This window comes from Rana temporaria, chromosome 5 (genome assembly GCF_905171775.1).
Source record: "Rana temporaria chromosome 5, aRanTem1.1, whole genome shotgun sequence".
Classification (NCBI taxonomy): domain Eukaryota; kingdom Metazoa; phylum Chordata; class Amphibia; order Anura; family Ranidae; genus Rana; species Rana temporaria.
Genome location: NC_053493.1, coordinates 160651974 through 160668936, shown reverse-complemented (window position 1 = coordinate 160668936; position 16963 = coordinate 160651974). Strand labels below are relative to the sequence as shown.

The following is a 16963-nucleotide window of genomic DNA, read 5'->3' as shown; positions in this document are numbered from 1 at the left end:
TTCAGTTATTTATCTGGTTAGAAACTTGTTTTGTGAAATCTGTAGAAATGTTTAGTATCAGTGCTACATATTTTGTGATGCTGAGTGCAAAGGAAGGAAATTTCAAGAATATGGCTAACTCTGGTATTCAATAGGTAAACTATAGGTAAAAAGAAAGAAAACCCAAGATTGACATATAAGTTTAGTTGCCTATATCAACATATATACAAATAATTTCAGCATGCCTAACATACAGAAAATAACATCTGCTTATGCATGTTTTTTCATGTCCTGAGCTAGAATAGGCAAGATTATTACTGCTTTAGGGTGCACTCACATAGCCCAACCAAGCACAGCCTGTTAGATAGAGACACTATTGACCAGCCTTAGATGGCCACAGAGTGCTAAGCGTTAATCAGATTTTAGATTGGAACTGTGTGAAGTCAGTGGGCTTTTTAGCCTGTTGTGTGCTTATGTTGCATTTCTGTTCATTTGAATACATAGGGAACTTGGTGCCTCTTGACCAACAGTCAAATAGCAAAATGGATGAAGGGTTTGAGGAGAAAAATACACATTACTGATCATTACTTCCAGACTTAAAGCAATCATTCCTTTTGCTTGTGTTAACAGAAATCACTGCCAGATATGAGCTTATAAATAAATCAGTGATGCATATATAGTGAACAAAAACGTTACTCCAATCTGTCTCCAAAGACCCAGTTCTTCACCCACAGTGCGCCCAGTATTGGCTCTCATACAGTATAAAGCTGTCCATCTCAGCTCACACATCAAATACATCTCGAACCCTCCTGTGACAGTGTCACTGCTCTCTTAATACATCAGCAGCTAAGAAGAGTAATTAAAGATGGAAAAAAGGACTATTGACAAAAAGTCTAAATTGGTGGAGTAGAGTGGAGGAGTGGATTGTGACATTCAAACTATGTTTAGGGAATTGAAGAGTTTACTTAAAGAGTAATTTCATTATCTTGATTGTACAGAACAGGACACAGGAATTGTTTCTTGGACTGTGGGTTATATGCCGCTATCTTCAGAGGATTCGGCACTGGTAAAAGCTTAGCTGTATATTGATATAATTCCACCCGCTTTGTGAGACTCCAGTTTTTTGTTAGTGTTCTTAGGTGATGGACTACTTCTCTTGCTGGAGAAGATTTTTCTTTTCTTCAACACATTTCCTTTTCTCCTTTAACTGACAGTTTTTTGCCTTATAGCTCCCCAGCATTTTCCAGATTGGTTACGCAGGTAGCCACCTTTTAATGTTGCTTTGTGAACCAGTTTATGCATTTGGTGTTCATCTTGGCATGTGGCGCAACATGTGTAGTTAGTCACAGATTGATATACAGGTCCAGGGCTGTGGTGCATTCCTTGGAAACCCCTTCGAGGGTGTGCCCACTGTGATGGGCAAAGCCTATACCCTGGACAGGACCAACAACATAGAGAAGGTAATACAGGGTTTTCCTGTACCTTTACATACCACTTCCTAGGTATACAGCTTGTTGGATCATTACTTGAATCTGTGGTACCTAGTACAATATATCATTTTATGCTACAAGACACATCATGCTAACAACACAAGTGGTTTCGAAGCTTAAAGGTTATGGAGCAATCTACACTTTTTTTGCTTCTTCCCAAGTTATTATTGGCTCGCTTTATTTGGCCTTGTAGATAGTGTTAATAGAGCTATTACCTATTAAAATTTTGTGGTCTTTTTTTCCACATCAGTACTAGAAGTAGTGCTTATAAAACTCCTAAATGTGCACTGTGATCATTTGCTGTCCCACCTGTTGCCTAATATCTCTGAGATGCAGCTCCAGGAACTTGGTTAGCATCAGGGTTATTGCAATGCCTTCATATCAGACACACTGATGCCCTGCAGTCCACATCCATTCCATGTGTACCCCACATGGGAAGGTCATTACTTAGCAATGAGCAAATTACAGGTGCCTGGGAGCGAGAGCATATGGGAGAAATGGGGAGAATTCTGTTTTAGGACTTGATGAAACTCAAAGTTCCTCACGGTAGTTATTCCCTTATTTCAGAGGAGGGTCTTATACTGACATTGCAACAACTCTCTGAATTGGGCTCCCTCACAGATGCACAACATGTGGCCTGTCTGGCTAAAACAGAATTCTCTGCAACTATGTCTTGTCTATTCCAAAGGCTATCTCCATTGCTGGAAATGATGGGTACTATCCGCCGCAAATATTCTTCTGGCTTTCCTTCCCCTTACTGTATTCATGCATTAGACCATGATTTGCTTGGCTCACTTACATTTGCAGAAGGCATGGGGGATGCTGACATTTCTAATGGAGGCTGTTGAAATATTTTCAAAACCAAAATTATGTGGCTTCTCGCTGTGAGGTTGCTTTTCCTCTGGCTAGATACACCTAGTTCTGCACAGTATCCGCTTGTTTCATTAGGCACAAGAAGGAAGGTAACAACCAGAAAGCCTTTCTGTATTCTTGACCAATGTACTGTTTTTATTGAAGACATTCCATCTTTTAAAGCGGATCTTCACACTCCCCGTCCCCTTTTCTTTAACCCCTACTTACCTGGAAGCAGGTCCTGCACATTTAAGCTACTGATCCGCCCAGCCCAGCGTTGTCCTGTTAAGATCCAATTCGGAGGGCTGTATTAGGCCAGCGTGTTATTACAAAAAAGAAGAAATAAAATACAATGCCTTATTTGTGCAGCAGATGGGTAGCCACTCGTTCTGGAGGGTGGAGTGAAGATCCACATTAAGGTTTTAGTTGATAGGTGTTTGAAGATTCTTTTGAAATCCTCCTTGCTCTGGCAGGTCTTAGAGTTTAGTCGGTTGATCCTGCTTGAAAAAGATAGATTTTATGCATGCTCTTTGAAGGTGAGCTACTCTTTGGAAAGTCCTTTGAGGAATAAATTGAAATGGTTATGAAGGGAAGGGGGGGTCCTACCCCACTCTCCACAATCATACCACGCAATTGATTTGTCCTCCATTCTCTTCTGTGTAAGATCTGTTTGCCCACTCCTGTTGTCAACATCTACTGCAGGTCTATCAGTTCATCTCAAACCCTTCACCTCTAAGAAGCCTTCTTCACAAAGAAGGTTTGCCCCACCCCTGGGGGGAGGACAACTACTGACATTTGCTCCAGCTTAGGGCAGAGAAGCCCTGACCCTTTATGTCTTTCTTTCGGAGAGGTACACAAAAAGAATATTCCTGTTCTCTACAGTTTCTCGCTACCTCATTGCAGCTTTACAGTTACAGGGGTGGTCATCCCCTTCACCTTTTGGAAAACTTACAAAGGATTTCTAAATCCTGCACAGGGCCATTTGTTTTTTTAGGGGCACAAATCCCATAAGGGCTCTAAAACATACAGTATGTTCTAATTACTGTAGTAACTGGGCTTCTGCCTGGTCTCTCATAGAAGTGCCACTTTAGCATTCATATGAGTTTTTTTTAGTTAAGAGTTATACTCCCTATCTATTCACAAATCAATGTAGTCTTTGCATTGCTGATAAAATCACCACACTCAGTGTTGCTATTTTATCAGACCCTTATTTATACCCTGAACACATTCATATCCTTGTGTGCCTTGGAGACCTTTTTTACAGAGCTCCGAAGTCTAAATCTTTGAACCAATTGCAAAAATGCTGATGTTCATTTAATTCAACATCCTTGTTGGGCTCTAACCCGACCTTGAACTGACAGGGGTACACAAGTCTAATCCTGACATTGTTTCCATTCACATTCTACCATTCATTACCACATTTTTGTTTGTGTCCAGTCCCATCTTCAAGAACATATTATATTTAGCAAAGTTAAAGTGAAATTTGCTCTGCACCTTGGAAACCAGTGCTACAAATATATTGTGCTTTAAAATTGTGCTGACTGCTGCATTTCTTATGTGTAAGAAGTGAAACACAAAGCAATTCAAAAACTATATCTGAACCGCGCATATCACAAATAGCTCCACTACCTAGAGCTTTTTCACTCCTTATTGCTATAATATATTCCCCTGGCTTACATTACATTAGACTCTACTCTGAGCTCAGGTATATCCTTCCCTCCCGGTATCACTGTTGTATATTACCAAATTGTCCATTATACTGGCTGAGAAGTGATACTGAGAAGCCATATCTTCTTAAAACTGACTTTCATTTGCCAGTTGTGCCATTGCCTGTTTTCAGTACGTCCGTTCTGTATTTTTCCCTCTGTATATGCAGTGTGTAGGTGCCCCGACATGTGCCTGCCTCTCGCACCAGGAATCTTTAGTTACCGTATATGACTGTTGTACACACTTTTGCCCAGAGATCACTCAACATTTCTAACTCACTGATATCCACCAGTTAGGCACATTCTAACTTCTAGGCTGAGTGCCCCTCTTTCCTTGGAGCTTGCTGATCTCTTCCCCCCCCCGTACTCTGCAATGTATCACATGAGGTAGTTCTCACCTATTGTGATCATAGAGAACTCAGTTTACTCATCCTGCAACTTCTTTTGTTTGTGTTTGCCAAACACCTAGCCCTTAAAATCCTGCAGGTATTGGTTCAGCCTTGTATTTCCTCTTCCTAACACCTTTGCTCTTGCACTACATGTGCACTCTGTAAGAAGTTGCTCTTCTGTTCTGTTGCCCTCTTCAACTTTCTGTGTCCCTCTGGGGTCTTCTTCAAGTGCCCACATAGAGCCCTAGCCTTGGGGGCTCCTGCCTTAAAAGATCCTTTGTAGAAATAGAACATTTGTCTCTCTGTTGCCCATGGAATCCAGAGTCCTGTTTTGGCTCCCCCATTTCCTTATTTTTTTCTATTTTGTGGGGACAAGGTTTTCTGGAAGCCAGTTTGTCTTGCTTTTCTGGTGCTCTTCCTTTTACCAGAATTTCATTCTCCCACCCCATGTTCTGCTTATGGGTGGGGTTGGCTGTCATCTATGGTGACCTGCCACATCTTGCCTTGGGAACTGACCATTCTCCTTTTCCCACAGGACGGTTCCTCTGAAATTCCTCTCTCTTCTTTCTCCCTGCTGGGTGGTTATTTTGTCTTTTTTTCTAGGGCTCTCAGATTTTTCAGAATCAAACACCTTATCCACTGTCCATGTTTTTAAAACCGTTTTTGCCAGGTGTCTGTTTGGGTTAGTTGACCCCTCTTATTTTTTTCTTGTGGGCCTGTTGCTGCTGGTCTGGCTATATTGTTGCCCATACATGGTCTAAGAATCAATTCCTATGTCCTCTTCTGTACAATTAGGATAATAGAACTTTTGACGTACCTGTAAATTCCATTTTTTTGGAGTACAGTACAGGACAGAGGTCCCTCCCCTCTTTCATCCGTGATCTACTTACTGCTTGCTAACAAACTGGAGCCTCAGGGAGTCGGCAGGGTTATAATTATAAGAATACACTGTGTCATGTGTGTACTCCAATATATAGGATTTACAGGCACATCAAAAAAAAATGTTGTTATTTAAAGTGTTACTAAACCCAGAAACCTGCAATAACTATACTTGGTCTCCCATGGTACACAGAACATGGAAATTCAATTATTTTAGTAAATATAAACTGCTAAATACCTTTTCTCATTAGCAGTTAAAGCAGTCATGTGACTTATATCAGTGTCCAGCAGAGCACTGGTTACAGTTTGTTAGAGTAGTTTTTATTCTCCCCTGATTGTCCTATTAGGCTGCAGGAACCCTGACCCTCTGTCTGCACAGTGCTGATTGGCCCTGTGCTGATCACATGCACCTTCCCAAGAAAAAATAATTCCCTAGTAATACACACCAAACTAAGCATGTGCAGCTTGAACCCAAGCACTGTGTAAGAAGGGGAGGATCAAAGAAGACAGGATCAAACTGCTTTGTTTACACAATGCAGAGGAAAAACCCCTTAGGTTCCACAGTGAGTATACCAAGAATGCTTTACTGCATATACAAACTGATTTTACTGTTGTGGGTTTAGTAACACTTTAAAGTGAAATTAAAGTTATATATAAATGTTCCAAAATTACGAAAAATTAATACCAATCTTTAGTAAGCGAATACAACAATTCCTGTGTATCTAAATATGTTCCACTCCAAACATAATAAAAACCGCCCAACATCAACAAATAATGTGGAGGGTGATGGTAGTGAAATAATAATAAAAATACCTGTTGAGGTAAACAAACGTGCCACCAAAAGCACAGTGCTGTTGAGGTGAGAATCAACAATAACTATAAATAGTCATGAAGGATATGACCATTACAGCAACATTTCATCATTAACCATGAATAAAAATAAAATAAATACTGTTAAATGTGAATAAGCAATAAAATACATAAAGTGCTAAATCCACTAAAAGTGCAATGTGCAATATAAGTGAAATAAATAATAAATAAAGTCCAGTGAAAAACGATCTTGTAAGTTAATTCCTTGAAAATGTTTAATATCATGCATGGGTGCAAAAAACCCAATCCATAAAATTTCTGCAGTGAAGGTGTCCCACAAAATTAATCCATCATGGGATCAAACACAATGAAGTGACATAAATATTAAAACATGCCAATTAATAAACGTGTCAAAGTGCGTAAAACCATTAACAATTTATTATATAATAAGTAAAACAGATTCCACTCACAAACAAAGCTGTGTCATCAGCATGTATAGTACAGAGATTGTCTCCGCTCTGCGGCCGCGAGCGGATGACGTCACCAACAGTTCTCCTTCCTCACGCGTATCGTGACCACACACGTCACTTAATCATAGGATCCTATGATTAAGTGACGTGTGTGGTCACGATACGCGTGAGGAAGAAGGAGAGCTGTTGGTGACGTCATCCGCTCGCGGCCGCAGAGCGGAGACAATCTCTGTACTATACATGCTGATGACACAGCTTTGTTTGTGAGTGGAATCTGTTTTACTTATTATATAATAAATTGTTAATGGTTTTACGCTGCGATCTGTGAGCCTTCATTTGCGGGATTGGAGCAGCAGGCTGGCTGTGGGACACTTACTCCTAGCCTAATCAGCACTATTATAGGCTTATTACAAGCCTCTTTGAGGTAAGGGGCTTGCAGAAACACTTATCTACACATCTACACTGTGGGAATCTTGGCGTTTTTCTTTGTTTGCAAGCACGTGTGCACGTTTGTCATCATGCACTGAAGCATCATTTGTGGACTATGGATATTAGTGGAGCACATATGCACTTTGGAAATCAGTGATTGAAACTTTCTTTTTGAACATTGGATTTTATATTTTGCACGACCGTGCACTTTGACACCTTTATTAATTGGCATGTTTTAATATTTATGTCACTTCTTAGTGTTTGATCCCACGATGGATTAATTTTGTGGGACACCTTCACTGCAGAAATTTTATGGATTGGGTTTTTTGCACCCATGCATGATATTGAACATTTTCAAGGAATTAACTTACAAGATCGTTTTTCACTGGACTTTATTTATTATTTATTTCACTTATATTTCACATTGCACTTTTAGTGGATTTAGCACTTTATGTATTTTATTGCTTATTCACATTTAACAGTATTTATTTTATTTTTATTCATGGTTAATGATGAAATGTTGCTGTAATGGTCATATCCTTCATGACTATTTATAGTTATTGTTGATTCTCACCTCAACAGCACTGTGCTCTTGGTGGCACGTTTTTTTACCTCAACAGGTATTTTTATTATTATTTCACTCCCATCACCCTCCACATTATTTGTTGATGTTGGGCGGTTTTTATTATATTTGGAGTGGAACATATTTAGATACACAGGAATTGTTGTATTCGCTTACTAAAGACTGGTATTAATTTTTCATAATTTTGGAACATTTTCTTTATATTAACAGGAATTGTTATTATGACTATATAGAAATCCTCATTGTATTACCAGCAAGCACCACTACACCCCCCTATTCTTAAATTGTATCAGTGTGTGAGCACTATTAGTCGTGGCTGCTGCTTAGCAGATTCATTATTAGATACTTTTAATTTTATATTTTTAATTTATATTTATTGGTTTAGTTCTCTGTGCCCTGGTTAGGTTGGTTTGCGCATTAGTTCCCCCCATTTATAAAGTTATATATAAAAACATTGATAGCAGGTAGAATTGAATTGCAGAAGAGTTTCTGCAAGCCTCTTCTGTGAAAAAAAATCATCTTACCTTTCTTCCTACAATGTGTTTTCAATTTGTTTAACCACGGTCATCAGTTATTGAATACATTTTGTCAGCTCCTTGTTTTTCACAGTCAAGCATTTTGGAGTGTTTTAATACATCTTGCAGATTTAGAAATACAATTTTGCTTTGCAGTATATACTTTTATAATTATAATGTTGTACTCAAGTCAAAGGTTTTTTTTAAGATGTGAGATATAATCTCAATTGCACATGTTTTGATTGTAGTAGTAAAAGAAGAGACAAACCAGGCTGAAATGGCTGAAGATCTTTCCAAGCTTGGCTCTGAGAGGTCTCTTGTACTGGACAGAATTGCAAGTAACGTTGCCAAACGTAAGAGCTGTATGCCTCAGAAATTTGTTGGTAAGAACTTGTAGCCTTTTCTGTCTATCAGGAAAAATCTTAGCAGAGTAACATAAACTTGCCATAAAATCCAATAGTCCAAACTTATCTAGAAGTCATTTCTCAAAGGAAATATTTCAAGTAATTCAACCATTAACTAGGTGTCTTCTTTACTCTGTATCCTACAATGATTATTTATGAGTGGCAGCAGTTAATATGTGATTTATATAAAGTAAGATAACAAGATAGTTGACTAGAAAAGAATAATAATCTTCTGCCCAATGTGTTATTAGGCCTTTACAACCCAACATATACAAGTTAGCCTAAAGTTCTGAAGCAGCATACATTGATTGTTGTATAAGTGTGCAATGTGTGTTCATAGACAGATCCTCATGGCACATGCAGGCTCCCAGAATAAAATAAAAAAAAGCTACCCAAACAATGATTCCTAAAAGTAGAATCTCACATCTTTAATTCCTTTGCCAATATCTGTTCCGTCTAATAAAAAAATTCTAATAATGCCATAAAACAACAAATGTGTTCTAATTTACCAGATATTGGGAAATAAAAGAGGCTTAAAGGGTAACTCCACTTGCATTAGAAAGAAATAGGAAATAAAAAAATAATAATATAGCATATATAATTACAACACAAGGCATATTGTAATTGAATGTTATTAAAAATGACCTTTCCTTTTCAATCTGCATCGCTGTCATTTTCTGTAAAGTGCAATGCAATATGGCTACCTAGAAGTGTTCTGTACACAGAATGTGAAACATCATTTTCTGCTTGTGTGATTGGCTCACTGATTTTTCCATAAGTCTGCACTAAGATACAAATCAGATTTGTGGCATCCCCTGCAACAAAAATGTAATTTTTGGTAAGATACTCCCAATAGGAACACGTCTAAAGGGAAGCAGACCCAGCAGTTTTCCTCATTAGAGCCCTGATTCTGCACCAGCTGGTTGATCATTATGAAACCACTCCCATTAGGCTCACTTTGCACATGGGCACAGAGGAACAAACAGGGATTTCTTCAGACTAACAAAATGTAGGAATCCGCAACAAGGTTTGTTAAAATCCTTGCCATGTACATAGATCACCCAGAGGAGAATGTTTTTTCTCAACAAAAGTGAAGTTGTGCTTTAACAATTGCACTTCCTTTGGCCAAGGGTCTGTTTGCATCTAGGTGCATACAGTAACATAGTTTCATTAATGTGCAATGCATATGTATCTGTCTTTTTTGTTCATGCATTTACAAAGCTGCACCATAAATTCCAGAAATAAAAATCTACAGTGAAAAAGAAAAAAAATGGGAAAGTATTCTACCATGTGTATTTATGTGGTATTTCTTATTTATGTGGCCCCTTTAAGGCTGACCTCCAAGCAGAGGGTTAATAAATAGGTTTTTAATCCTGTTCATTTACTCATAGACTCCAGTTGATCAGTAAAGCCTGGAGGGTGACACCACTTTCTCTGTTAAGCCCCATACACACTCGATTTTCTGCAGACTTTTGTCTTCAGACTTACCAAACCATATAATATAAGGTTAAATCTTTAAGGGCTCTTTCACACGGGCGGCCCATTTAGGTCCGCCTGCCAGTTTTTTAGGCGGACCTGAACGGGCGCTCCGTGCTCCTCTATGGAGCCGCGGATGTCAGCGGTGACATGCCCGCTGACATCTGACCCGCTCCGATCCGCCAAAGTGTGACAGAGGAAAAACCTACTTTTCCATCTGTCTGGCGGATCGGGTGAACATGGACAGACGGTCTGTGTTCATCCGATCCCCCAATAGGAGAGACCGGAGAAAAGACAGGGCGGTCTCCCCAGGGCGGTCATTACTGATGCGCCCCATGTGAAAGGGGCCTAAAAATTTCAATTTGTATGCAATCTGGCAGGCCCTTGCACTACATAGTCATGGTAATTCTGAAGCCAAACATCTGCAGAAGATCTAATAGTGTGTATGGGGCTGAAGAGCTAAGAAATGTGATCTTCAGCTGCAGCCTTACTGATTGGACAATGCTGGAGCAGCAACACACTGATTTGGCATCAACTCAGCTTACAATGCCATCCCCTGTCAGAATGTTTTTTGTAAGCACATGCATGCAGCAAAGCCTTGTTAGCCCCTGTTTCTGCCCCTCCCTCACCTAGACTAAGCGCAGCTGTACAGGGAATAACAGGAGGCTGATGGCAAAAGAGAATCATGTTCATATGCTAGCTATAGATTAAAAAACATTTTAAAGGAATGCCCAATTGCAACAACTGCGATTTTTCTTTTTATCATCCGTCTGAATCACCCACTGCCCCAGCATATCTACTGGGTGCATAATTTTGCCCATCACGCCAATAGGAAAGAGGTGGTGCCACACTCAAATTTTACAAGCATTTAACTCCAGCTGCCATATTTTAGGATTCATCAGTAATTTTGAGGTTCAGATATCTTTAAGTACACATTTTTCATAATATCAGTTTGAAATTTACAAGTTTGTTAAAGGGTTTGCACAATATGATTTATATTGTAATTTATTATGAATCATGACACAATGGGAAACTGTACATTTTTTAAGCTATGAAAAATTATGTATGAACAAGAATATGTTTAAATAGCAGGTGTTGGTGAAACCAACTGCCTACAATTGTAACAAAAAACACTTCTGTGCTACCCTTGAGGTTTTTTTTTCTCGCCTAGACACATATAAGGCAGCTCCCAGCATTCACAGCCTTTCTCAGTGTCAGCGGTTCATGTAAAACTTTGGTTACCATTTTCCAGCACATGTGAGCTGCAATGTTTCCTGTGTTGTCTAAAGGTTTACTAGTCTCATTGTATGTTGTCGGCCTACTCAACTAAACAGAGCCACAACACAGTTCAAAAAAGCCACAAAAACAAGTCAAATGATGCAGTGACAAAAGCACTACAGTAAATGATTCTTGTTTGTAATAAGCGTCTCCAGCTGATTCTAGAAAATTGCAAACAAATAGCTTCTTAATCTAAAAAATATATCAGTTCTGCATTGATATCAAAAAGACTTACATAGTCTATTTCATTCACTATCTTCTTTGAACATTTCGGGCAGAACAGCAAAGATCACGGGATCGAAGGGCAGGGTAAGTATCTGCAAAAGTGTGGGAATTATACTGCGCAGGTCTCAATCGTGCTTGTTATAATTAGTACAGTACCGAAACAATACCAATTAAATATATAAAAAAAGTGATGCTGCTGCTGCAAAATATGTCAGATATAAACATAGGAATCAAATAAATAAAAAATTAGCTGCGCTGCATGGAAATATTAATCCGTGAAACAATATCAATCTTGGAATAAACTCGTGCACACAGAGTCACCTGTGCAAATAAGTGACATGAATGAATACTAAACAAAAAATAAACTTTTGCACACAGAGTCACCTGTGCAAATACAAGTAAGTGACATGAATAAATGCTAAATCAATGTAATGAAACAATAGTCCATAAGAATCCAGAATCCCATGTGATTCAATACAGATTTATCAGAGAAAAAGGGGGTGCCAAATAAGTCCAAGAGAAAACGTGTCTGATGATAGGACAGATGAGAACCTCCACCTCTTATCTCCTATCTCCTTACCAACTCCAGTTGATCCCTGTAAAAGAGATTGCATACGCGTGTGGCTCAGCAGCCCTGCTTAAAAATGCCTGGATTATCCTGGAGCCTCCTGTGAATGTGTTCCGCCTTATAGATATTCAGATAGATCTCCCCACATTAGATGACCCAAAAGGAAGAAAAAGGCCAACATAGAATAGTTCCGTTGATAAAATGTTATGTTAAAAACAAAGATTGCACTCACATGTTGGTCGAATAAAATTAGCGTGTAGTATCATAATAGCCGGCCGGCTCTAACTATCCGCCCCTCCTTCCGGATGATAGCGAGGTGTACAATGGTGACGTCAGCACGCCGCTCCTCCCTATGCCGTTTCGTCAAATCGCTGACTTCCTCCAGGAAATTTGACGAAATTTTATCAACGGAACTACTCTATGTTGGCCTTTTTCTTCCTTTTGGGTCATCTAATGTGGGGAGATCTATCTGAATATCTATAAGGCGGAACACATTCACAGGAGGCTCCAGGATAATCCAGGCATTTTTAAGCAGGGCTGCTGAGCCACACGCGTATGCGATCTCTTTTACAGGGATCAACTGGAGTCGGTAAGGAGATAGGAGATAAGAGGTGGAGGTTCTCATCTGTCCTATCATCAGACACGTTTTCTCTTGGACTTATTTGGCACCCCCTTTTTCTCTGATAAATCTGTATTGAATCACATGGGATTCTGGATTCTTATGGACTATTGTTTCATTACATTGATTTAGCATTTATTCATGTCACTTACTTGTATTTGCACAGGTGACTCTGTGTGCACAAGTTTATTTTTTGTTTAGTATTCATTCATGTCACTTATTTGCACAGGTGACTCTGGGTGCACGAGTTTATTCCAATATTGATATTGTTTCACGGATTAATATTTCCATGCAGCGTAGCTAATTTTTTATTTATTTAAGGGTAAGTATCTGAGCTGGTGGGATGCATTCGGGGAGTAGGGGAGATGTTTCTAGATCAGTGCATGGCAGGACCTATAAGGCAGCTATCACAATCAGTTTGCATGTTTTTAAAATGTTGAATGCTTCTACCCATTTTTATAAAGGGCATAAATTAGGTAAATTGTAAACCTTTGCATTAATACCATGTGAATGATAATGTTGACAGACTTCCAGACGAAAATCATATGGAGAGATGTATTCGTTTTTTTGAAAATTGATAACTTATAATTTTTAAAGTGGTTGTAAACCCATTTTAAAAAAATCAATAAAACAACCTAACACCTGCAAGACAAATGCATAATAAGCTAGTATGCATGCTAGCTCATTATGTAATACTCACCTGAGATCGAAGCCCTCGTTGTGGTGCCATGGGAGTTACTTTTCAGGTATCGGTATCATGTGATTGGCCAGAGCCGCGATGATGTCACTCCTGCACATGCGCGCGGGAGCCGCCGGTAACGGCACACTCATTGGAGCAACGGCACATATGTGCCATTGCTTCAGTGTGCTTCAGTGCGCATTTCGCCGATGACATCGGCACATGCAGGGAACAGGGGATATCTCCTAAACCACTTAGGTTTAGGAGATATCCAGTGTAGCTACAGGTAAGCCTTATTATAGGCTTACCTGTAGCAAAATGTGTGTTGTAAGAGTTTACAACCATTTTAAAGCGTTTGGGAAGTATTTTTTTTCTTTTAAAATAATAACAATTTTATATTTACTGCTCTGTGCAATAGAATCGATACAAATAGATTGGTTTACTAAAACTGGAGAGTGCAAAATCTGGTGCAGCTGTGCATGGAAGCCGATCAGCTTTTAACGTCAGCTTGTTCAATTAAGCTTCGAAGATAAAACATGGAAGCTGATTGGTTTCTATGCACAGTTGTACCAGATTTTTCTCTGTCCAGTGTAAGTAAAAAAAACAAATGCATATTTCTCTCCATTCAGAAGAGAAAGCATACACAGGGGAGGGAGGGCTTTACAGTGATTGATCATTGTGATAGCCAGTCAGAGGCTATCACAAAAGCCAGGTGATCGGTAACCGATACCGTTTCCAAAACGCTAGTACGGGACCTGGAGCATCCAGTGAGAGACTAGTCCCTGTGCTGGGAGCTTGTTGCACAAAGACATATATGCATAAACAGTATGCTGCCTCACGGAAAAAGACCTGCTTCAGTCAGGCCACACACAGGTGCATCTCAGAAAATTAGAATATCATCAAAAAGTTAATTTATTTCACTAATTCAATTCAAAAAGTGAAACTCATATTATATAGATTCATTATTCACAGAGTGATATATTTCAAGCATTTCTTTCTTTTAATTTTGAAAACCCCAAATTCCATATCTCTAAAAATATTACATAATGTAAGACAAATAAAAAAAGGATTTTTAATATAGAGATGTTGAAAAGTATGTCCATGTACAGTATAGTATGCACTCAATACTTGGTCTGGGCTCCTTTTGCATGAATTACTGCATCAATGTGGCATGGAAAGGAGGTGATAAGCCTGGCACTGCTGAGGTGTTATGGAAGCCCAGGTTGCTTTGATAGCGGTATTCAGCTCTTCTGCATTGTTGGGTCTGGTGTCTCTCATCTTCTTCTTGACTATACCCCACAGATTCTCTATGGGGTTTACATCAGGTCAATGAAGCACAGTGATACCATGATCATTAAAACAGGTATTGGAATTTTTGGCAGTGTGGCCAGGTGTTAAGTCCTGCTGGAAAATGAAATCAGCATTTCCATTAAGCTGGCCAGAAGAGGGAAGAGGTAGAGGGCTACGTTGACTTTGGGCTTGATAAAAAACACAGTGGACCAACACCAGCAGATGACATGGCTCCCCAAATCATCACTGACTGTGGAAACGTTACACTGGACCTTATGCAACTTGGATTCTCTGCCTCTCCACTCTTCCTCCAGACTCTGGGACCTTGATTTCCAAATGAAATGCAAAATTAACTTTTTTTCAGAAAATAGGACTTTGGACCACTGAGTAACAGTCCAGTCCTCTTTCTTCTTAGCCCAGGTAAGACACGCCTGAATTTGTCTCTGGTTCAGGAGTGGCTTGACACAAGGAATGCAACAGTTGTAGCCCATGTCCTGCATACGTCTGTGTGGTGGCTCTTAAAGCACCGACACAAGCCGTAGTCTACTCCTTGTGAATCTCCCACAAATTCTTTATTTGCCTTTACTTCACAATCCTCTCAAGGCTGCCGTTATTCCGGTTGCTTGTGCACTTTTTTCTACTACACTTTTCCCTCCCACTCAACCTTCCATATGCTTGGATACAGCACTCTGAATAGCCAGCTTCTTTAGCAATGACCTATTGTGACTTACCCTCCTTGTAGAGGATGTCAATGACTGTCTGCTGGACAACTGTCAAGTCCGCAGTCTTCCCTATGATTGCGTAAACTACTGAACCAGACTGAGAGACCATTTAAAGGCTCAGGAAACATTTACAGGTGTTTTTTACTTAATTAGCTGATTAGAGTGTGACACAATGGGGTTTATTTACTAAAGGCAAATACACTTTGCACTGTAGTGCAGAGTGGATTTGCCTTTAGTAAATCAACCCCCATGAGTCCACAATATAGAACTTTCTCACAATATTTTAATTTTCTGAGATGGATTTTCACTAACTTTAAGCCATAATCATCAAAATGAAAAGAAAGTAATGCCTGAAATTATCACTCTTTTTGTAATGACTCTATATAATATTTGAGTATCACTTTTTGGATTTAATTTCTGAAAAAAAAAAAAACTTTTCAATGGTATTCAAATTTTTTGAGATGCAACTGAATACTGTATGTACAAAGCTGGCAGCAAGGGTTAAGGTCCTCAAATTATTGAATAGGAAGCTTTCAGCCATAAAGGCTTCCAATCTTTGCCATCAGGTACCTAAAAAATAAGGCAGATGTAAATATACTAAAAAGTTAGATTTTTGTTAAATTTTAAAGCATCTACTCCCACAGTGGTTTCAGAATTCAACAGGTTTTCCACTGCTCAGCTTTTTGGAAGGCTTAATCAGAAGGATAAGGCAATTACTGTATTTATTGGCGTATAACACTCGCTTTTGTATCTGAATATAGAGGGTAAACTGTGCCTGTGTGTTATACGCAGGGGGCTGTGGAAAGTTTTTTTCCTGAAACTTCCCTCCTAAAGTTAGGGTGCATGTTATACGCCGATAAATACAGTAATTAAAAAAGTTATAAATGTGTGTGTGTAATGTGCCTCTATAGTTAAAGTGATTAACTTTCAGTTTATATCTACTAACTACATCCACCCTAGAGTAGAAAAGCTTGCCCCTCAGGCTGCTAGAGCCACAGCAACAGGAGTTGTGAAGAAATCTTCTAATGAAGATACCTATTTGGTGACAGAAGTCTAATGCCACGTACACATGATCAGGCTTTTGCCCAGCCAAATCACATCGGAATTCCGACGGAATTCCGTTGGAAAAATATAGAACATGTTCTATATCTAAAGTCGGATGGAATTCATCGGAATTTCCGATGAAAAAAACTCAGATGGGGCTACACACGATTGGAAAATCAGATGGAAAAAGTCCATCAGACTTTTTCCATCGGAAATTCCGATCGTGTGTACGGGGCATAAGGGCTTAACGCTGGAAACTGATAGGGAAAAGTGTCAGTTTTACAGCTTTTACATACCCCGTTTATGAGTGTTTAGCAGCAGTTATGGGCATTTGAGGTTAGAAGCATTTTTTAAGATAACTTCAGGGGACCCTCCCAAATACCCACAATGCAGAAATTATTAACTATATCAGCCATTCATTGAGAGAACAGTGTGCTTGTAAATGGCTGTCTTATTTTTTGTGTTTTCACTATGGATCCCAGCATGTGTGAGCAAATGCTCCTGATGTTGCTGTTGCTGAGACTCCGAAGACGTAGAAAAATGCGTGAGAGGACCA

At 39.2% G+C, this 16963-nt stretch overlaps 1 protein-coding gene across 4 annotated transcripts in view; it reads left to right on the top strand.

Moving 5' to 3' along the window:
• Positions 1 to 16963, top strand: part of IKZF1 (IKAROS family zinc finger 1) — a 164437-nt gene that overhangs the window by 141235 nt on the left and 6239 nt on the right. For 3 of the 4 annotated variants that reach the window (XM_040353316.1, XM_040353315.1, XM_040353318.1), the window contains exon 7: positions 8351 to 8485. The exons of the other annotated variant lie outside the window; for it this stretch is intronic. In XM_040353316.1, coding sequence (XP_040209250.1) covers positions 8351 to 8485 — 135 coding nt within the window. The remainder of the gene's footprint in view (positions 1 to 8350; positions 8486 to 16963) is intronic. 4 annotated transcript variants of the gene reach the window in all.